This window comes from Delphinus delphis, chromosome 6, assembly GCF_949987515.2.
Source record: "Delphinus delphis chromosome 6, mDelDel1.2, whole genome shotgun sequence".
Classification (NCBI taxonomy): domain Eukaryota; kingdom Metazoa; phylum Chordata; class Mammalia; order Artiodactyla; family Delphinidae; genus Delphinus; species Delphinus delphis.
This window is the reverse complement of record NC_082688.1, coordinates 55,417,473-55,435,786: the sequence shown is the minus strand read 5'-3', so window position 1 is coordinate 55,435,786 and position 18,314 is coordinate 55,417,473. Positions and strand designations below refer to the sequence as shown.

The 18,314-nt window shown below is 33.2% G+C and overlaps 1 protein-coding gene across 4 annotated transcripts in view; it reads right to left on the bottom strand.

Annotated features, from left to right (window-relative positions):
- JAK2 (Janus kinase 2) overlaps positions 1–18,314 on the bottom strand; it is a 162,809-nt gene that overhangs the window by 25,421 nt on the left and 119,074 nt on the right. For all 4 annotated transcript variants that reach the window (XM_060014695.1, XM_060014696.1, XM_060014693.1 and 1 more), the window contains 10 exons: positions 14,030–14,351; positions 13,128–13,247; positions 11,134–11,291; positions 8,958–9,069; positions 6,878–7,064; positions 6,067–6,194; positions 4,447–4,581; positions 3,181–3,268; positions 1,470–1,597; positions 182–320 (listed from right to left, as the gene is read on the bottom strand). In XM_060014695.1, coding sequence (XP_059870678.1) covers positions 182–320; positions 1,470–1,597; positions 3,181–3,268; positions 4,447–4,581; positions 6,067–6,194; positions 6,878–7,064; positions 8,958–9,069; positions 11,134–11,291; positions 13,128–13,247; positions 14,030–14,351 — 1,517 coding nt within the window. The remainder of the gene's footprint in view (positions 1–181; positions 321–1,469; positions 1,598–3,180; positions 3,269–4,446; positions 4,582–6,066; positions 6,195–6,877; positions 7,065–8,957; positions 9,070–11,133; positions 11,292–13,127; positions 13,248–14,029; positions 14,352–18,314) is intronic.

Genomic DNA, 18,314 nt, shown 5'->3' with positions numbered 1-18,314 from the left:
AGAAACAGAGACTAGGATGTAACTATAACTTAATTTAGATTGCTAAAAATGGTAACTATATTTTATTATTAATCAAGAACATGTCAATAAAATAGAATTTGAGAAAAATTAACAGTCTGATCTTTATGCCTCTTTCTAAGCAAAGCTTAATAAAGTTAAATTCGATCCTTGTAGAACTTACTGTCCTTTGGCAAAACTGTAATACTAATGCCAGGATCACTAAGTTTGATGAAAGGAGGATTTCCTGTCTTCCTGTCTTCTTCTCTGATAAGAAGAATATTTTTGGTGCACACATTCCCATGAATAAGGGTTTTTTCTTCCTATTAAAGTTAAATGCATATACATTCAAATATTAATCCACAAATAATTTGAGCACTTAATATGTCCAAGACCCCAAAATGGATTTAAAAAGTAAAAATAAGAAAACAGTATTAATAAACATTAATTGGAGGCGCACTTTGAGAAAATAAAACGAAATTTTATGGCATCACCGTGCTTTGTGTTTTACATTTTAAGTGAAACAATGCTCTATACCCACGAAGAAACGAATACTTAAAAAAAAATAATTTATTTATTTATTATTCATTTTTGGCTGCATTGGGTCTTCGTTGCTGCGCGCAGGCTTTTCTCTAGTTGCAGCGAGCGGGGGCTACTCTTCATTGCAGTAAGTGGGCTTCTCATTGCGGTGGCTTCTCTTGTTGCAGAGCACAGGCTCTAGGCGCACAGGTTTCAGTAGTTGTGGCACATGGGCTCAGTAGTTGTGGCTCACGGGCTCTAGAGCGCAGGCTCAGTAGTTGTGTGGCATGGGCTTAGCTGCTCCGCGGGGCATGTGGGATCTTCCTGGACCAGGGATCGAACCCATGTTCCCTGCATTGGCAGGCGGGTTCTCAACCACTGAGCCACCAGGGAAGTCCCACGAATACTTTTTAAAACTACTTAATGCCAGTTCACTTTATTAAGCTGAGATTTTAAATAGTATATATTTGTAGGTGGTAGTTAACAGCAAGAAATACTGTTTCTGTTCAGTAGGTGCATTCTTAAGGATCTGATCACTAGCTGGCCCTCTGGTATTCTGCTTCTCTGGCAAAACTGCTTTCTCAATGGACATAATGTCCAATTACCCACAAATACCATAACAAGGTATTTTCTGCAGGGATTTTTTGCTATTCATAGTTAGCACAACATTTTTTTGATAATTTTTCGTTAAATTCTCTGAAGCCAAGATACACAAACTACAGACTGTCTATCAGCAGTTCTAAGAGATTGATGGGATGACAAAACTATTTCTTTCAAAATTGATTTCACATAAATATACGCCTAAAATAATCCCTTTCATCAACTAACACAGATTATTTTAAATGACTCGGCATCCATTTACAGATTTATTTCTTGGTCCCACGTCAAGATCCTTTCACATTGCTTCATAATCTAAAACAGTAAGTTGACAAAAGAATATAATAATTACTTACTAGAAAATGCATGGCCCATGCCAGCTGTTTAGCCACTTCAAGTTTCCATAATATATTTATAGAATTTTTATTCTTTTTCAGATATATATCTAGTGATCCAAATTTTACAAACTCCTGAACCAGAATATCTGCATTAAAATATAATGATAATAATAAGGCTCACGTACAGTACAGTAAAATATATATAATTTTAAACTTTTATAATTATATTTATAGTTATATGTGATGATATAGGTAAAGAGATTAAACTACGTAAAATTCACTAATTTAAAGAAAGGTTAACAGCTATATAAAATGTATATTGGGGTTTTAGTTTATTCACAACAGAAAGAGGTAAAGTCTAAACAATTACATATAAACACAATATTATACATAATTGTACATTATGTATAATAATATGTAGATGTATGTAGATTGAATCCCAAATTGTGATTCCGCTTCATCTAATATTAAAATTAGTTTTCATATGATATACAACAACTTTTGGTGACAAGACTACCTTAGGACCTTGCTGGGTAACTAAAACAAATGTTATGAAAGTTTTTATGCCTATAGTTAATTTGGAGAACAGTCAACATGTCAATAATAAAGAACTGACTGCAGGGAAATTTACATCAGGGCAAGTGTCAAAAAAAAGATCTAAGAGTTACAATGAGCAAGAGCTTAGTAAAACTTTTTTATGTGGCATGTAAGACCTACTATAGTTCACAGATACCACTGACTGTCATATGTCCCATTATTATGTGTCATAAAATTTTAAAAATTGCCAATTAAATTATGAAATGCCATCAATTATATCACACTTCCTAATTTCAGATATTTTTAATGTGAAAAAAAGGTATCACAGAATCAATGAAATAAGTATAAAAGCAAATGTAAGATCTGGGATTATTTGCTCTAAAACATTGTTTTCAAACTTTGTAAAGAAGTATATTCTTTTTTTCCCCTAGATGAAAATTTATGGGAAACATCAATAAATAAAAAAGAGAAATACAGAACCACTTTAGTTGGCGGTGAGAGGCAGAACTCTCCACTCTGCATTTAGATTTACTCCCATTTCATCAGTCCCCTGAGATACCTCTACAGAACAGATTTGAAAACCACTGCCTCTGAAAAGACTATCAACTTTCAAAAACATGAAAAAATGTTATATAAGTATGGATGCATATTTAATCACATTACTAATGGAAAATGGGAAATTAATTACATAAGTAATTTCTGAATGTAAACTTTTGAGGGTTTTTATGAACAGTTTAAATTTAGCCATAAATTATATCTATATCAACATCCAATCATTTCAGTCAGTTCCATTACAATTCAATCTAACATTTATATGCTTTGTCTTAATAATTTCAAAGAGATCTGTACTGAAATGGCCAGTTATTACAATGTTATGTTGAACCAGCCATAATCTGTATTGCTATGGTTAACAGAAAAGGTTGCTTTTGTTTACTATAATACTGTACTGTTCTGGCATTTTAACATAAACCATATTAAACTGTTTACTGCATTTTAATTTCATTCATTGGTTTCCTTTATAAGAAGATATAACTGAACAGTTCCACAGTGTTTTTGGTTTCAACAATATTTAATTCCTGTTATAGTTTATATTGGTATCTATTAACCTGAAATTGAATTTTCTATATAAATAAAAATGGATGTTCTGAGAAAGGCATAACATTAACATAAGGAAGCCAGTCGTTTTACTTACTCTCCTCTCCACAGACACATACTCCATAATTTAAAACCAGATGTTTGTGAGAAAGCTGGCTCATCATGCTTGCTGCTTCAAAGAAAGACTAAGGAAAAGAAAAATATACAAAAGATGCAAAAGAATTATTTTTTGTGTCTAAAAGCATTCATAGTTCAGAAAGATTCTCTCTGCCATAAGAGAAATGCACTTTCTCCTATTAGCAGGACTATAGATAAGGTTACAATGTGCTTTGGTCCCTTCAGATGGAGTTACAACTGCCATCAACCTTGATGTTACAATTCATTCTCAGGAAAACCTTGAGTAAGCTTGGTTCAAGCGGACAGCAATGTGAAAGAACAATAGTGGTTGGTACAGAGCAACATGAATGATGCAAGATTAACAGGCTTAGACCCATAGCACCTAGAATAGAGAACAGAGGTACGAACAGAGACAGACACCAAAGACAGTGATGTGGGACTGCAGTAAATGGATGGGAGCTTCAAGTAACACTTCCTAAAAAATTAAGAATGATCGCTGTGCAGATAAAATAGTGTAACAACTATGTCAGGAAACTGGCATGGTATTAACATCACTCCAACTCAACTAAACTTTGCCTTGAACTTCTGGGTATGGCTGTTGAAGATCACAATCACCAACACTGTGGTGTTCTGGATTAGAACAACTCTTCGGCTTCTATGTTTCACATTATCTTCTACTAACATCCTTTAAGACATTTTAAGTATCATAAATGTTTGTTACATCATGTTTGGTGATATCTTACTATACTAAGGACTTTGGCAACTGGCAGCTGGGTTTCTGTTGGCTAGCATCTTTGGATGATGCCCAGAGGTAACAACATTTCACCTAGAGTGCTCCTCACGTACACTGCCTTTCAAACTTTTTTTTAAGTAGGCGAAATTATAGAGGAAACCTGTGGAACCCATGAAGCTCTGGGGAGCCAAATTTAAAAGCCACTGCTTTAGTATATACAAAGATGTAATAATACACATAACACAATGCTTAATATTTAGTTTGGAAATTAGTTATTATGAAAAAATTCCATATTTTTTTAGACCCACCAGCATACATCCTCAGAAAGGTTCTTGACATATATACAATTTTGAAAAGCTGCATACATGAATGTGTTGTGTACATATGAGAGCATATCTTTAAATATCATGAACTACATGAACTACAAAATATCATAAACTACATGAACTACAAAAGGAATACAAAACTACAAAATATCATAAACTACATGAACTACAAAAGGAATATACAAACCTCTGAATAGTTTCTATGTGCTTTATCCAGAACTTTTAAAAGAACTTCTGTTTCATGCAGTTGACCATAGTCTCCTACTTCTCTTCTTACACCTTTAAAAATTTTGGTAAAAGTTCCTTGGCCAAGGCTTTCATGCTTTAACAGAAAAAATGGAAAGAAAGAATGAATAAAGATGGAGAAAGAAGTGGGAATAAGGAAATATGTTCAATGACAAACAGTCTTAAAAAATCCACTAGTACTTCTTGCATATCTTTACAGAATAATTGTTGAAAGACTGCACTCTGAAGCAGGGCTGCCTGCAATCTATTATTATTAGTTTTGTAACGTTAGTCAGGTTACCTGGCAACTCTCTGCTTCTTGTTACTCACGTAAGGATTCATATCTTTATAATTCTGGATAATTCTATCTATTGTCTCCTTAAGGAACTCAGACATTAGTTGGTTTTGCTCATTCTACTCTCCATGTCCCTTAAGTTCTGTTTCATAACTTCCATTTCTTTCTCCCTCTCTGCTGCCTTTGAATAATTTTCAGATCTAACTTTCAATTCACTAGTTTTCTCTTCAACTATGAGTAACTGCTTTTTAATTTGTTCATTTTTTTAATGTCAATGAGTGTATTTTTCATTTCTATACTTCCCCCCCACCAAATCTTTTTGGGCTGTTTTGATGTCTTGGTTTTTCCCATGTTTTCAACTCCTTTTTTATTTTTAAACATATATATATATATACACACACACACACACACATATATATATATATATGTATTTTATAATCTCTATCTGAAAAGTCTGTTATATGAAGCTCTTGAAGTATAATTTGATATTTGTCGGTCTTCTGACTCTTGCTTAATCCAGAATTATTTCTCTGTATGTTTTAAAATTTTCAATTAAAAGCTCATGTTTGGAGTCATTTTAACTGGGAATCTTCGGTGGCCTAGATTAAGAGTATATTCTTCCAAAAAGATTTTATATTTGCTCTGCCAACCACCACAGGGTGTTACTCGGGGAATACCACTTGTTAATTTAATTTATTGGCTTAGGGTTTCTCAAACCATGCAGGTGATATAAAGAAACCCAAACTCAAAAGTTTATAATTACAAATTCTCAGGACAGACTTTTTCATAACTAAGAGCTCAACTAAAACATACAACACTCTTCTCTTTTTGCTAGCAGGTGAATTTTTCACAATCCAAATATTTTTCACTGAGGATGTATTTACGTGAGGGTCCTGGTAATCCTGATCCCCCAAAACGTTCTGTGGCCAAACATCAGCTCTTATGTACTACTTTGTTTTCAGCACCTTCTTTGAACTTCCCTTACTTTCTTGAGAACTTGAGAATTAAGATACTTTTTTAGAGGAAGACTTTTAATTTTTAATTTATTAAACATTTTTTTAATTCCTGAAAAGAGAATACAATTCCATTCTTAAAATAATTAACTTAAGTTCGGTATCACATTTTCACAAGAAATAAAAATATGTGAACTGCTATAAAATTTTTATAACATAGGTTATAATAAAAGAGTTCCAAATGTCATATGAATGTAATGTGGGTTAGAAAATGAAGAAAACAGTTGTTGTTTTAAAAAGACAAAAAGACAATAATCAGCATCTAATGACTTACAAATATCAGATCTTCATTTCTGATTTTGTGGAACACCATTTGGTTCACATTATTATGCCTCTGTAATGTTGGTGAGGTTGGTACATCAGAAATACCATTGGTTCTGAAGACTAGAAGGTTTGATTTATCTGTTTAAAAAAAAGGACAGAATGAATGAAAAAAATATATATATATAAAATCAAAACACACTGAGGATATAAATTGCTCCAAAGGGATAAAATAAAATGTGTTCTATATACAAGAAATGCTTAACAGCCTCTTATTGTTCATTTTTTTCATAGAAAATTATTTTAGGAGTTTATTCATTGAACTTTGATGTACTCTAACCAGTTATTTTATATATTCAAAATTATAATCCCTTCCTTAACTAGTATAATTTTTCAGGAACTTTAATAATAATTTTAATATGCCTGTTACTTTAAAGGATTTTCAACCTTACTATTTTTATTTTAAAAGATAATTTAAAAGAAATTAAAATTCTAAAAGAATTTGAAAGTTTTTACTTAGAATAACATATGAGAATTTGGTACTGAGGTCTTTCAGTTCAATAAATAAGTGACTTATTGATACCATGAAATTATTTTTTTTAAGTACATTTTAGAATTACAAAACTTTAAGTCACTTCTAGAAAACACAAACCAAATTGAACAATTCTATTAGAGGATGCCTGTACAACATATCAGGAAAAAATTAATTTGTTTTTGGAGCTTCCTCTTTCCTATTTCTTTTGAAATCAACATGCTGAAAATAGCTCCCACCATATACACCATCCATGGCCAATATTTTAAAAATAACTAGAAATCTATTTTACCTTTTGGCTTTGGGGGACAGCATTTAGTAAACTGGAAAATTATACTGTCTGAGCGAACAGTTTCCATCTGATAGCAATTCAAAAGATCTTTAAGATTACTGAAGTTCTTCTTAGTACCAGTGAGGTTGTATTCTCCATTCTCATTTTTTGTAATCAAACAGTGCTTATATTCAATGACGTTTTCTCTCTATGTAAGTTTAATTATAAAGAGAGGGAAGGAAAAATCGCAACGGTCATAATAGTGATTACTGTGACAAAAATGGTATCACAAAACAACCAAAAGAACATTTAGACATTTGAACCATGAATACCAGCATAAGGTGAGAGAGGTGTTTGGTTCCTCAAAAAGGCATCTAATTACAACTGCCTAGCCTACAGAAATGGCTTAAAAGTTATTTTATTGAAAGGCAAGGAAGAAAGCAATAATAATAAACAATAATAATACCATCCTTAACAGCATTCCACCATTTACAGAATAAAGTCTAAAACTATTTTAGCATATAAGGCCTTCCATAAGCTGGCTTCTGCCTCCATCCCCAACCTCAACTCCTGCCACTCTCAACATACAACCCATGCTCTAGCTACATTAGGTGATCTAAAATTTTTCAAGCAAATGCCATGACGTTTCATGCCTTGATAACTGTACGTGCTGTCTCTCTACAGAATGTACATCCTTTCCTTTTGAGCAATGTACTTTTTATTCAATCCTTAAAACTCAGTTCAATTTCCACTTTTTCTGTGAAGTCCTCCCTAACTCTGACCCCATTCCATAAGCAAAGGTGACTACCTATTGTGCCTCTACTGTATTTGTTAATGATGTCTAATATGGCAATTTTAATATTTTTCAGTTTTTCAATGTTTGTCTTATGTGCTCTATTATGAACTTGCTCAACCATCTATTTTTTGAACTGCTTCTTATAAACATATTCAACTGACTTAGAACCATTTTTATAAAATTGACTCATTATCTCCAGTCAGTCTCAAGTGCTTCCTACTCCAAAGGACCTTTCTTAATAATTGTAATCCCTTCTCTTATTGTCAATATTTGCTTACACTGGATATACTGGGTAATAAACAATACTCGATTTAGTATTTTCTGGTATACTTTATTTTTGTTTTTCCAAAAGATAAATTTCTTGAAGCAGAGTTATAGCATAGACTCCCTGATATTTAGCCCTCATATTATGCTGGGCAAATACAGTAAATATAAAAAATATATGCATTTTGATATGATAATTGAATATAATAGACTGTCATATATGACAGTAAAGATACTGTGAAATTAGGATAGATTATCAGTATTTTACAATGTTAAAGTCATGGAGCAACCTACTTTATGTATTGTATTTATGGACAATTACTCCACTTTACATATGCTAAATATAAGATGACTGCTTTTTATAAAAATTAAAAACACAATCCTTACATTCTCTAATTTTAAAAAGATAAATTTTGTAAGCAGCTACAAAGTTTCTCAAGATTTATACCATGAAACTGCCTTATAAGTGATAGTATCTTTTTAGATAATTTTGGATAGTAAACAATCTTAGCTGAGATCCAAAATGATCTGTATTAACAGTGAGATTTCCTTGCAGTTTTACATTTAAAACATACATTGTAGATCATTATTCTTAATATTGGAAAACCACTAGTTAAAAGTGCAATAATGTCTCTTTCTTTGTTATTACCCTATTTCACTCTAATCCTATAACCATTATCTGTAAAAGGAAAGTTTACTTCTGATTTATTTAGTTCTACATGTTTTGGTAAAGATATGCATTTTTGTGAAAAAAGAAACTTCAAGAGACTTGATGAAAGTTAACACACTGGTAACACCCAAACATCAAAAAAACAAATTCCAGAAGATAGTAAGATATTACAAATAATTTTTAACATAAGTCCTAGAAATTATATCTTGTTTATGAAGAATAGCTGAGGTAAATTAAGTTTACTTAATTGCTAGTTATCATATCCAAAGCCATCATTCTGAGTATTAAAAAGGAAATATGGTAGATATTACAAAAGGGAAATTATATGCACTAAATAAAGATGTTACCATTAATTAGTGTGACATACTAACCTCAACAGCAAAAGTCAGAAAATATTTATTAAAGTCCTTAGGACTGCATCGAAGTACATAGAGTCCAGTCTGATTACCAGTTTTCTTCAGTTTACTGATGGCAAAATCCATTCTAAAGGTAAAGAAGTAATTTGCATGATAATGTAGCAAGAAACATGACATTATGACCAAAATGTCATCTAAAAGTCGAAAGTCAAATCTAAAACTCTCAGAATTTTTAGAAGTCTCCTCTACTTTATATTTTTATCAATAATCTTACAAGGAAAAATATTAAAGTACCAAGCTATTTTGCAATAAATTCAAACCGATTCAAGGGGCAATTATATTGCTTTAAAAACAAAAGGTATTATAAGACATACAAAATCACAAAGAACAATTCATTCATATGAATTTTCTGCCTTCTGATTTCAAATTTAGTATTTTAAAAACCATAATCTCGGGCTTCCCTGGTGTTGCAGTGGTTGAGAGTCCGCCTGCCGATGCAGGGGACACGGGTTCGTGCCCCAGTCCGGGAAGATCCCATGTGCCGCGGAGCGGCTGGGACCGTGAGCCATGGCCGCTGAGCCTGCGCGTCCGGAGCCTGTGCTCCACAGCGGGAGAGGCCACAACAGTGAGAGGCCCGCGTACCACAAAAAAAAAAACATAAACTATACAAACAATATGTCATAAAACACTCATGTCTCTTCTACCACAGCAATTGCTAATATAAAAATTTGTGCATCTTTAATATAATACCAAAGTCTAATAGAAGACCCATGACAAGCAACAAAGACTACAAATTTTTAAAATTTGCTACATGTTTAACTGAAGCTGCACATCTTGAAAGAAATGCAATCTACATGAAAGCAAGAGTTATCTGTTTCACTTATTACTGTATTTCTCATACCTAAACCAGTGCCTGGTGCATATCAGGTACTCAGTAAATGTTCTACAAATAAATGAAAGAATGGATGGATGGATAATGAATGAATGGATAATGAATGAATGGATGTAGGATTTTAAAAAATACTGAATATGTAAATTATAGAATGTTCAAGTAGTGCAACTTTTTCATATCAACCGTACTTCTTAAACAGACATTAGGTATAGGCCAAATCAGTCTTAAATACCAGTTAGGACATGATTTCTCAAATAGTTAAGGATAGGTTAAGGTAAAAAACGTATGCTCAAAATCCCAGATTGTTTCTTCTGCTCAAGTCCTTCAGACCTGGTGCCAATCATAAAGCACATCCTGGCTGAAAGATAACTAGGACTTGGGGTAAATAGATGTTGTGCATGATAGCAGGCTTTATCAGTGTTAAAGTAAAGGTTTACAACTGTGTGTATCAACACGGTAGCTAGTAGCCACATGAAGCTATTTACAGTTGACCCTTGAACAACGTGGGTTTGAACTGCAAGGGTCCACTTATTCGCAGATATTTTTCAATAGTAAATATTACAGTACTGCACAGTCTGTGGTTGTTTGAATCCAAGGATGCAGAGGAACCACTGATACAGAGGATGGACTATAAATTATATGTGGATTAACACCTTGTGTTGTTTAAGGGTCAACTGTAAATGTAAAGTTATTAAAATTAAATTAAATTAAAAATTCAGTTCCTTAGTTGCACTAGCAAAATTTTAAATACTAAATAGCCACATGTGGCTAGCAGCAATTATTAAACAGCACAGATATAGAACATTTTCATTTTCATCACTGTGGAACATACTGCACAGAACTAGTCTAGAAATATGGACATCATATACATTTTGTGTTCAAAGCTTTCAGTAGAAGGAGATGGATTATCCAAAAATAATGATGATTATCAAATTTTGCACTGTGGCTCCTCTGCAGTATTTCCAAATTAATGAAACATAAATTGGAAGGTTTTAAAAAAAATTAACACCGAAGAATTAATTAAACACACCTAGGGAACTAAATATCAAACTTATACAGCAAGTTAGTATTATATATTGGGATACAGATGGTAAGTTATATTCTAAATAATTCTAATTATTATGTAGTCTGATTGGAAATAGGCTTTCATTAAAAGAAAAACAATTTCTGTCAGATTAAGATAATATTTCTTTCCTAAACTTCCTAAACCTAGGTATATCATTCTGTTGTGTAAACTCTTCTATGTAAATACCTCATTTACTTTAAAAAAATTTTACTTTTAAAGTCTGTATTACTCACGAAATTGGGCCATGACAGTTGCTTTGTATATTTTCAAGCACCATTGGAGGTGCTACTTCTTTACAAAGATAATGATGTGCATCTGCAGTTAACCTGTAATATCCATCAATTAATGACACAAAAGACAAAGCTTCTCTTAATGACATAAGTTCAATTTCCTAAGAGGAGAAAAGAAAAAGAAGAAAATTATTTTCACTCCATGTTGTTAGATAATTCTTCTAAATTGGTTTCTTCTAAATTGCTCAAATGTCTTTTAAGGCTCCCAATTACCCAAAGTGAATTACAGATTCTTGTGTCTGATATTTAAGGCCCTCTCAAATATGAGTTTATCATGCCTTTCTAGTTATAGTTCACTCTACACCCATAATTTTATTGTATTTTCCAATACACCTATTAGACAAATGTGCTAGTCATCTTAATTATAAATCTATCTAATCTGATATAAAAGTTTGTATTAATTAGAAATACTGAAAAAAGTTGAAGGTATGATCAACTCCCAGAAAAACAAAAAGTTGTATGTACAAGAATGGACATGTGATCACGATATAATGCTTGGCTCGGCAATATTTAGTCACAATGAGAACACAGAGTATGGACTTATATCAAGAATTATAATAAGGAGAGAACTGTGTGAGGTATCTGAACTATAAAAGGTATCTAGCTAACACAAATAGGCCATAAAAATAGGTACTATAAAAGATACCATAAACAATGTTAAAAGACTTGGCAAACTGCAAACCTGTACAACAAAGGATTAATACCTAAGAAAAGGAAGGCATGCTGACGAAAGTGAGTTGCAAGTTTTATAATTTTGGTCATAAAACCCTGAAATGGCCTGGTAGGTAAGTCATATAGATACTTAAGTTAAATAAACAAATAACATTAATATGACGTTTAAGCCCCAAGTACAAGAAATATCTGAGTTAGAAAGAAAACAGAGCCAGAAAAATAAGCAATTTAAGAGCAGAGTATAAAGGAATTCATTTCTTCCCTTTCAATTAAAGTAAGTGGGGTGTCTGAAGCTATTCTGTTTTATTTTATTATTATTTTTTGGCTACGCCATGCAGCATGGGGCATCTTAGTTCCCCAACCAGGTATTGAACCCATGCCCCCTGCAGTGGAAGCACAGAGTCCTAACCATGGACTGCCAGGGAATTCCCTCTGAAGCTATTTTAAAAAAGAGAAGGGGTTAATCTTTTAGAGTCAAACATGTCTCACAGTTTGGGTAGTGATCACTTGGGATTGGTTTACATTTGGTTATATAAAGAGGTGGTATGACCAGAATTACGTACATCCCTATTGGTAAAAAAGATTATACAGTTGTTCCTCCATCCCTCTGTATCTATCTCTCCCTCCACAGATACCAAAATCCGTGGATCCTTAAGTCTCTTATATAAAATGACATATTATCTGCATAAAACCTACTTACATCCTCCCATATACTTTAAATCATCTCTAGATTACTTATAATACCTAATATAATGTAAATGCTATATGAATAGTTGTAAGTTCAATGTAAATGCTATGCAAATAGTTGCCTGTACATAGTAAATTCAAGTTTTGCTTTTTGGAACTTTCTGGAATTTTTTTTCCTGAATATTTTCAATCTGCGGTTGGTTGAATCTGTGGATATGGAACCCACAGATACAGAGGGTTGACTGTAGTGAGGAATGAGCATTACAACAGGGAACTAGCACAATTGAGGCTGGGGGTGGGGGAGGAGAGGGCAGGAGGTAACTGGTGCTTTTTCTAATTATGAAAATGACTGAAAAATACATTAATGTACAAGATACTCTACGGGAAGATAGTGTTGGTAGTGATACAAAAAGATAGATGTAATCAAAAAGCTTACTAAATTGTTGTTTATGTTTACAGCTCTATTTAAAACTATAATCAACATCCCTACAAGAAAGTAACTTTGGTATTAAGATTCTGAAATACTTATTTCTGACAACTGTAAGACATAACCATTATTAATGATAAAGCAAACTTACTAGACTTTTACCATCTTGCTTATGAATAGTTACAATTCTGCTTTCATTTGAGCCTTCTTGGTTTGCTTGTTTAATACTGACATCAATAATATCAGGAAAATCACAATATAACTGTAAATCCTGTAATTAAGAGCAGTTGATATTAAAAACAGGTAGAATTTATGGAGCCATTTTAAAACAAGACTCTTATGAAGGAGATTTCATTCCAAATTCTTTTTAAAAAATATTGATACCAATAGATTAAGCATTAAATGGGATTCTCTCCCCCAATAATGTAACCCTAAAACTACACTGTATCTTGCTTTCACTTAAAAATGAGAGCATTAAAGGGTGCCAGGAATCTAAAGAGTGCTATAGTACCCTTCAATCCAATCAACATTAATAGAAACCATTGCCAGAAAATTGAGTTTACCAAAGAATGAAGATAAAAAATATATATATATCAGATAACATCCTAAGAACCACATAGATATGAACAAACTTAAAATTTGTAATGCAAACAAAAACTAAATTATTTAACAAGTATACATCATAAAATCAATGAAAATTAATCTTTTCGAACTAATTAAATTTCATGATTGTGCTTCATACTATCAATAATAGTAAAAGGAAAAAAGGAAGCAAAACTACCTTAAACATCACTCTTAGAATTCAAGAGTGAAACTACAAGAACACCATTACTAATTATTTAGTCATAAAAAATTAAATAAAATGCCATTTAAGAACAATGGGAAAAGAACAATAGGGTATGACCTTGTTGGCATCACGTTATTAAAAACTTCCATTTGTATCAATGGGAGAAGAGAAGTGCAAGACCATGTTTCAAATGACTAAAAGTACTTTGCTTCTACTGCCATTCTACTTAAATTAACAAAGAATGAGAACATATCATTGAAGATTACCTGTTCTGTCAGTGTCTCACTTTCTTTATGTTTCCCTCTTGACCACTGAATTCCACCGTTTCCAGTTATTATAATGGTTGCAAAAATCTCCTCACCTGAAGGACCTCTTCCAGGTTCTTTTACTTCAAATTGCTCTGTGTAGAAGGCAGACTGAAGAGTTTCCAGATTTATAAGATACTTAAGTTTCAAGTTTCTGGCAGTGGCTTTGCAATGGCTGAATTGCTCAATAAATCTGCGAAATCTGTACCTTATTCGCTTCCTTGTCAAAATATGATAGTCTTGGATCTTTGCTCGAACACATTTTGGTAAAAATGTCTTGTAGCTAGGGGTAAAGAGCACACACAAGAGCAGAACAAATTGGAAAACAAAATTAAAAGAGAAGTCACCAACTTTCTCCATAATAAGTAAACAGCACAGTAGTCAAATGGAAAAAAGTGACACAGCCACCATCCATATAGTATAAAACCTTAAGGTTTTGTTTGATGATGTGAATGCCTTTACAAATTCTGAGTCACCATAAATTTTTAGAGCAAGAGATGTTAATTTTCTTCCATAATGAAATGAAGACATAGTCTAGTTAACATTGGAGTCTAAAAATTTATTTTCTCTGATTATCTTATATACCAGTTTTTGGCTGTACTCTAAAATGTATCTGAATTCTGGAAATTGTTACATTTTGTTAGATGCTACCGATATACATTAGGTAAACACACTTCTTTTGTATGCATTATTTTTCTCAGGCAAGCTTCAATAACTCCTAATAATTCCTTTGCAATCAAAACATTCCATTTGGAAATGTTCTGAATCTTTTGTACTTCCATCTCTATGTAAAATATCCTAAGGAAGGTAGATAACTTATTTCTCTCCTGCTCCAATGTCTCACAAATGAAAAACATTTTATTTCTGAAGGTACAACTATATTAAATTTCCATGCCTTCACATATGCTAATCCTCCTTCCCATCACCCATCTCTTATCTGGTTAGCTCTTACTCATTCTACAAGTCTCAGCTCAAGCATCATCAAATCCAGGAAACCTTTCTGGACCTCTATAACCTCGTTAGATGCTACTCCCTTTGTATGACAGCATTCTGTGCACCATTCCATAATATCACTTACCACATTCTACTGTACCTGAGTGATGGAGCTGGCTAATGTTTAGAGATTATTGTTACATTTTAAGGATTATTTTTTAAATAGCACTGATTATTAAACAGTGATCATTAAAATTTAACTTAAATAAACTTACAAATTAAGTATATTTAAAATATAGGTAACGATTACTCAAAAGGCATCACTTCCTAATTATTTTACATTTTTAATTTTATTTTACATTTTACTACTATCTATGCTTTTGAGGTATAAATGTCTATCATATCCGAGTGGTGGAAAAGGTTTGCTATTCCTCATCTCTTTTCAATTCCGCATTCAGTAATGTCAGGTTGATACTCTGAAACTGGCCACAGAGAGGGTTTTTAAACCATGGATATCAGCAAAAATTACAAACAAATCAGACTTTTTTTTTTTTTTAAGAACTGGTTGTTAAACATTTACCAGCATACCACTGCTTACTTACTCCCTTTCCCTCTCTACCCTAATCCACTTAAGGAACTCTCAGTTTTGTACTCAAGTAGCCAAAGCTGCTGGAGAAAGTCATTTGACAAGGTAGATAGGTTGCATCATAAATTCGTAATCACCAATTTCAAATAGGCTTTTATCACTGCCATCACTTTTATGACATTTCTCTGTTTAATTAATTTTCCCAAGTCCCACAACTATGTCAAACCCTCTCCAAAATCCTCAAACCTCCTAGCTTTCTTTTGCCTTAAACCTCAGCTACATTTCTCTTCACTTTCGGCAAATGACTTCACCTCTTTCTTAGGGAGAAAAAGTAAAAAAAGCTTCTCTAAGCAGAGATCCCTCAGTATCTTGCTAGCAAACTTTCATACATCTGCACTCATTCTCTCCTCCTTCCCACTTGTTACAATAAATAAGGTATAAATCTGTTAAAGCCATTCCTTTGACATGTACTTACCTATACCCCCTCTTTTCCTCTAATATATATCCACCCTCTGGGGAATTTTACCCTATATATTATTTCTCTTCTATCCACAAGTTTTAAAAACACTAATGTTCTTCCTATCTTAAATGTAAAATTTCCTTATCCCTCATCTTCCTCCAGCTACAGCCTATCTGGCTTCTTTTTGAAGTTTATATAGCCATTTCTATTTTCCTTCCTTCCATTTACTCCTTAACTCACCCCAATCTGGCTTCTGTTCCATCATTCCGTAGAAACTTCTCTTGCTAAAATCAAGAAAAACTTCCATGTTGCTAAAACCAAATTCCTTGTTCATTTTACTTGTCATTTTTCAGCAGCATCCAACACTGTTGATCATGCTCTCCTTGAAACTGTCTCCCCTTAGCTTTCCTGATTTTCTTCCCATCTCTTTGGCTACTCGTCAATCTTCTTTACAGGTTCAATCCCCTTTAGCTGGTGATAATTGTTGGAGTTCCTCAAGACTTAATTATGGGCCCTCTTCTCTTCTTATCTACACTTTCTTTCGCACTAGATACTCTATATGCAAATGACTGTGATATCTCTAGCTGTAGCCCAGATCTCTAAGCTCCAGACCCATATCTTCCACAGTCAAGTCAATTTACCCTTATAACATGGATGTCTCAAAAGTGCCTCAAACAATGTGTCAAACCAAACTCATGAGTCCCCCTAACGTCCTCCCCGAAAGATCCTCTTACAGCATTCCCTATCCGAGTACACAGCACTACAGTTCCCCTATTTCCACAAGCCCTAGAAACTCAGGAATCACCCTCATACCACCTCTCTATCAACCCCCACTATTCAATCCATCACCATTTTCCTTTGATTTTACCTTCTAAATATTTCTCTAATTTGCCCATTTTCCTCATTATTAACCCAATCAACTGCATCTCCTGGAGGAACTACTGCAATGGCCTTACTCTCTGGTTGACCCACATTTCCATTTTCTCTTCCAACCCTCTGATTTGTTTTCTACACTGGTGTGGAGTCATGGGGATCTTTTAAAAACACAAATCTAATCTTTTTACCCTTGCTTAATACTCTTAAATAGTTTCTTAGTGTTCTTACCCTTATCAACACGTTGCTAAGGTTCTACATAGTCTAGTCCCTGCCTCATCACCTACTAACTCTTTGAGCTCTAGCCATACTGACTCTCTTCATTCTTCCTATGGTCCCTTCTGCTACAAGGCCTCTTCCATGAGCATCTACTCTCCACCTCCAACACTTACCTCTCTCCACCCACTAAATTCTACTCATTTTTCAGATATCAGAAGTCACACTCCTTTCCTTTTCATGGCAATTATATATTTGTAGATAAACAGATATATAAAATTTAATGAAAGTCTTGATAGGATATAGGAGAGCCTCAGTAAGTATAGGGGAAAAAAACTGAAAAGGTTTAAAAATACAATCAGAATACAAATGATTCCTACTTTATCTACTTCTGTCAAAAACTTTAGTTATACCAAGAGCCTTAATAAATTTGGATTACAATTTACATAAACACCAATGGCTACTTGATTTAACAAGGCTTTGAAAGCTTATCTGGACATAAAAAGAAGAGTTTAAGATAACAAGCTACAAGTCTTTCCACTTTGATCCCTGGAATAAAGGACCAGACATACATCCTTTGCTAACACCACAGTAATGTATGATTTCTTAAATATAGTGAATCCACTTTGATGTCATGCTATCCGAACCAGACTTGCTAGAAACACTAAAATTTTTCAAGAGACATAGTTGTTAACTTTTGAAGCATAAAAACATTTTTCCTGATGTTTTTCTTATATTGAATTTTTAAAGTAGCCTAAAATTCAGGCTCTAAAAGTTCTGAAATTAAGCCTTACCTTATTATACTATTTTTGTACCATAAAATGAAACCTGCATCTTATTATTACAATTGGAGGAGGCCACTGGAAACTCTAATATTTGCTTAGTTGTCTAGAAAGGGAGTCTAGTGATATGAGGTATATAATATACCTCAGTTGCTATGTAAGTGGCCTTGGCCCTGGCCTAGTGTTTGCAAATTCAGCAGGGTCTCCTTTAAACTCTTTCCATTTTCCAGCTCTCTTCTTCCCACCCTTTAGCAAACCTAGGATTTTAAAGAGCAGATGGAGAATGAAAACAGAAAAATCTTATTTGTTTCCTTTATTTTCTGCACTCCAATACCTAAGCCGCAATGTCCAATTAGGAACTGGCATACAAAAGAGTAAGTATCTTGTACATACACA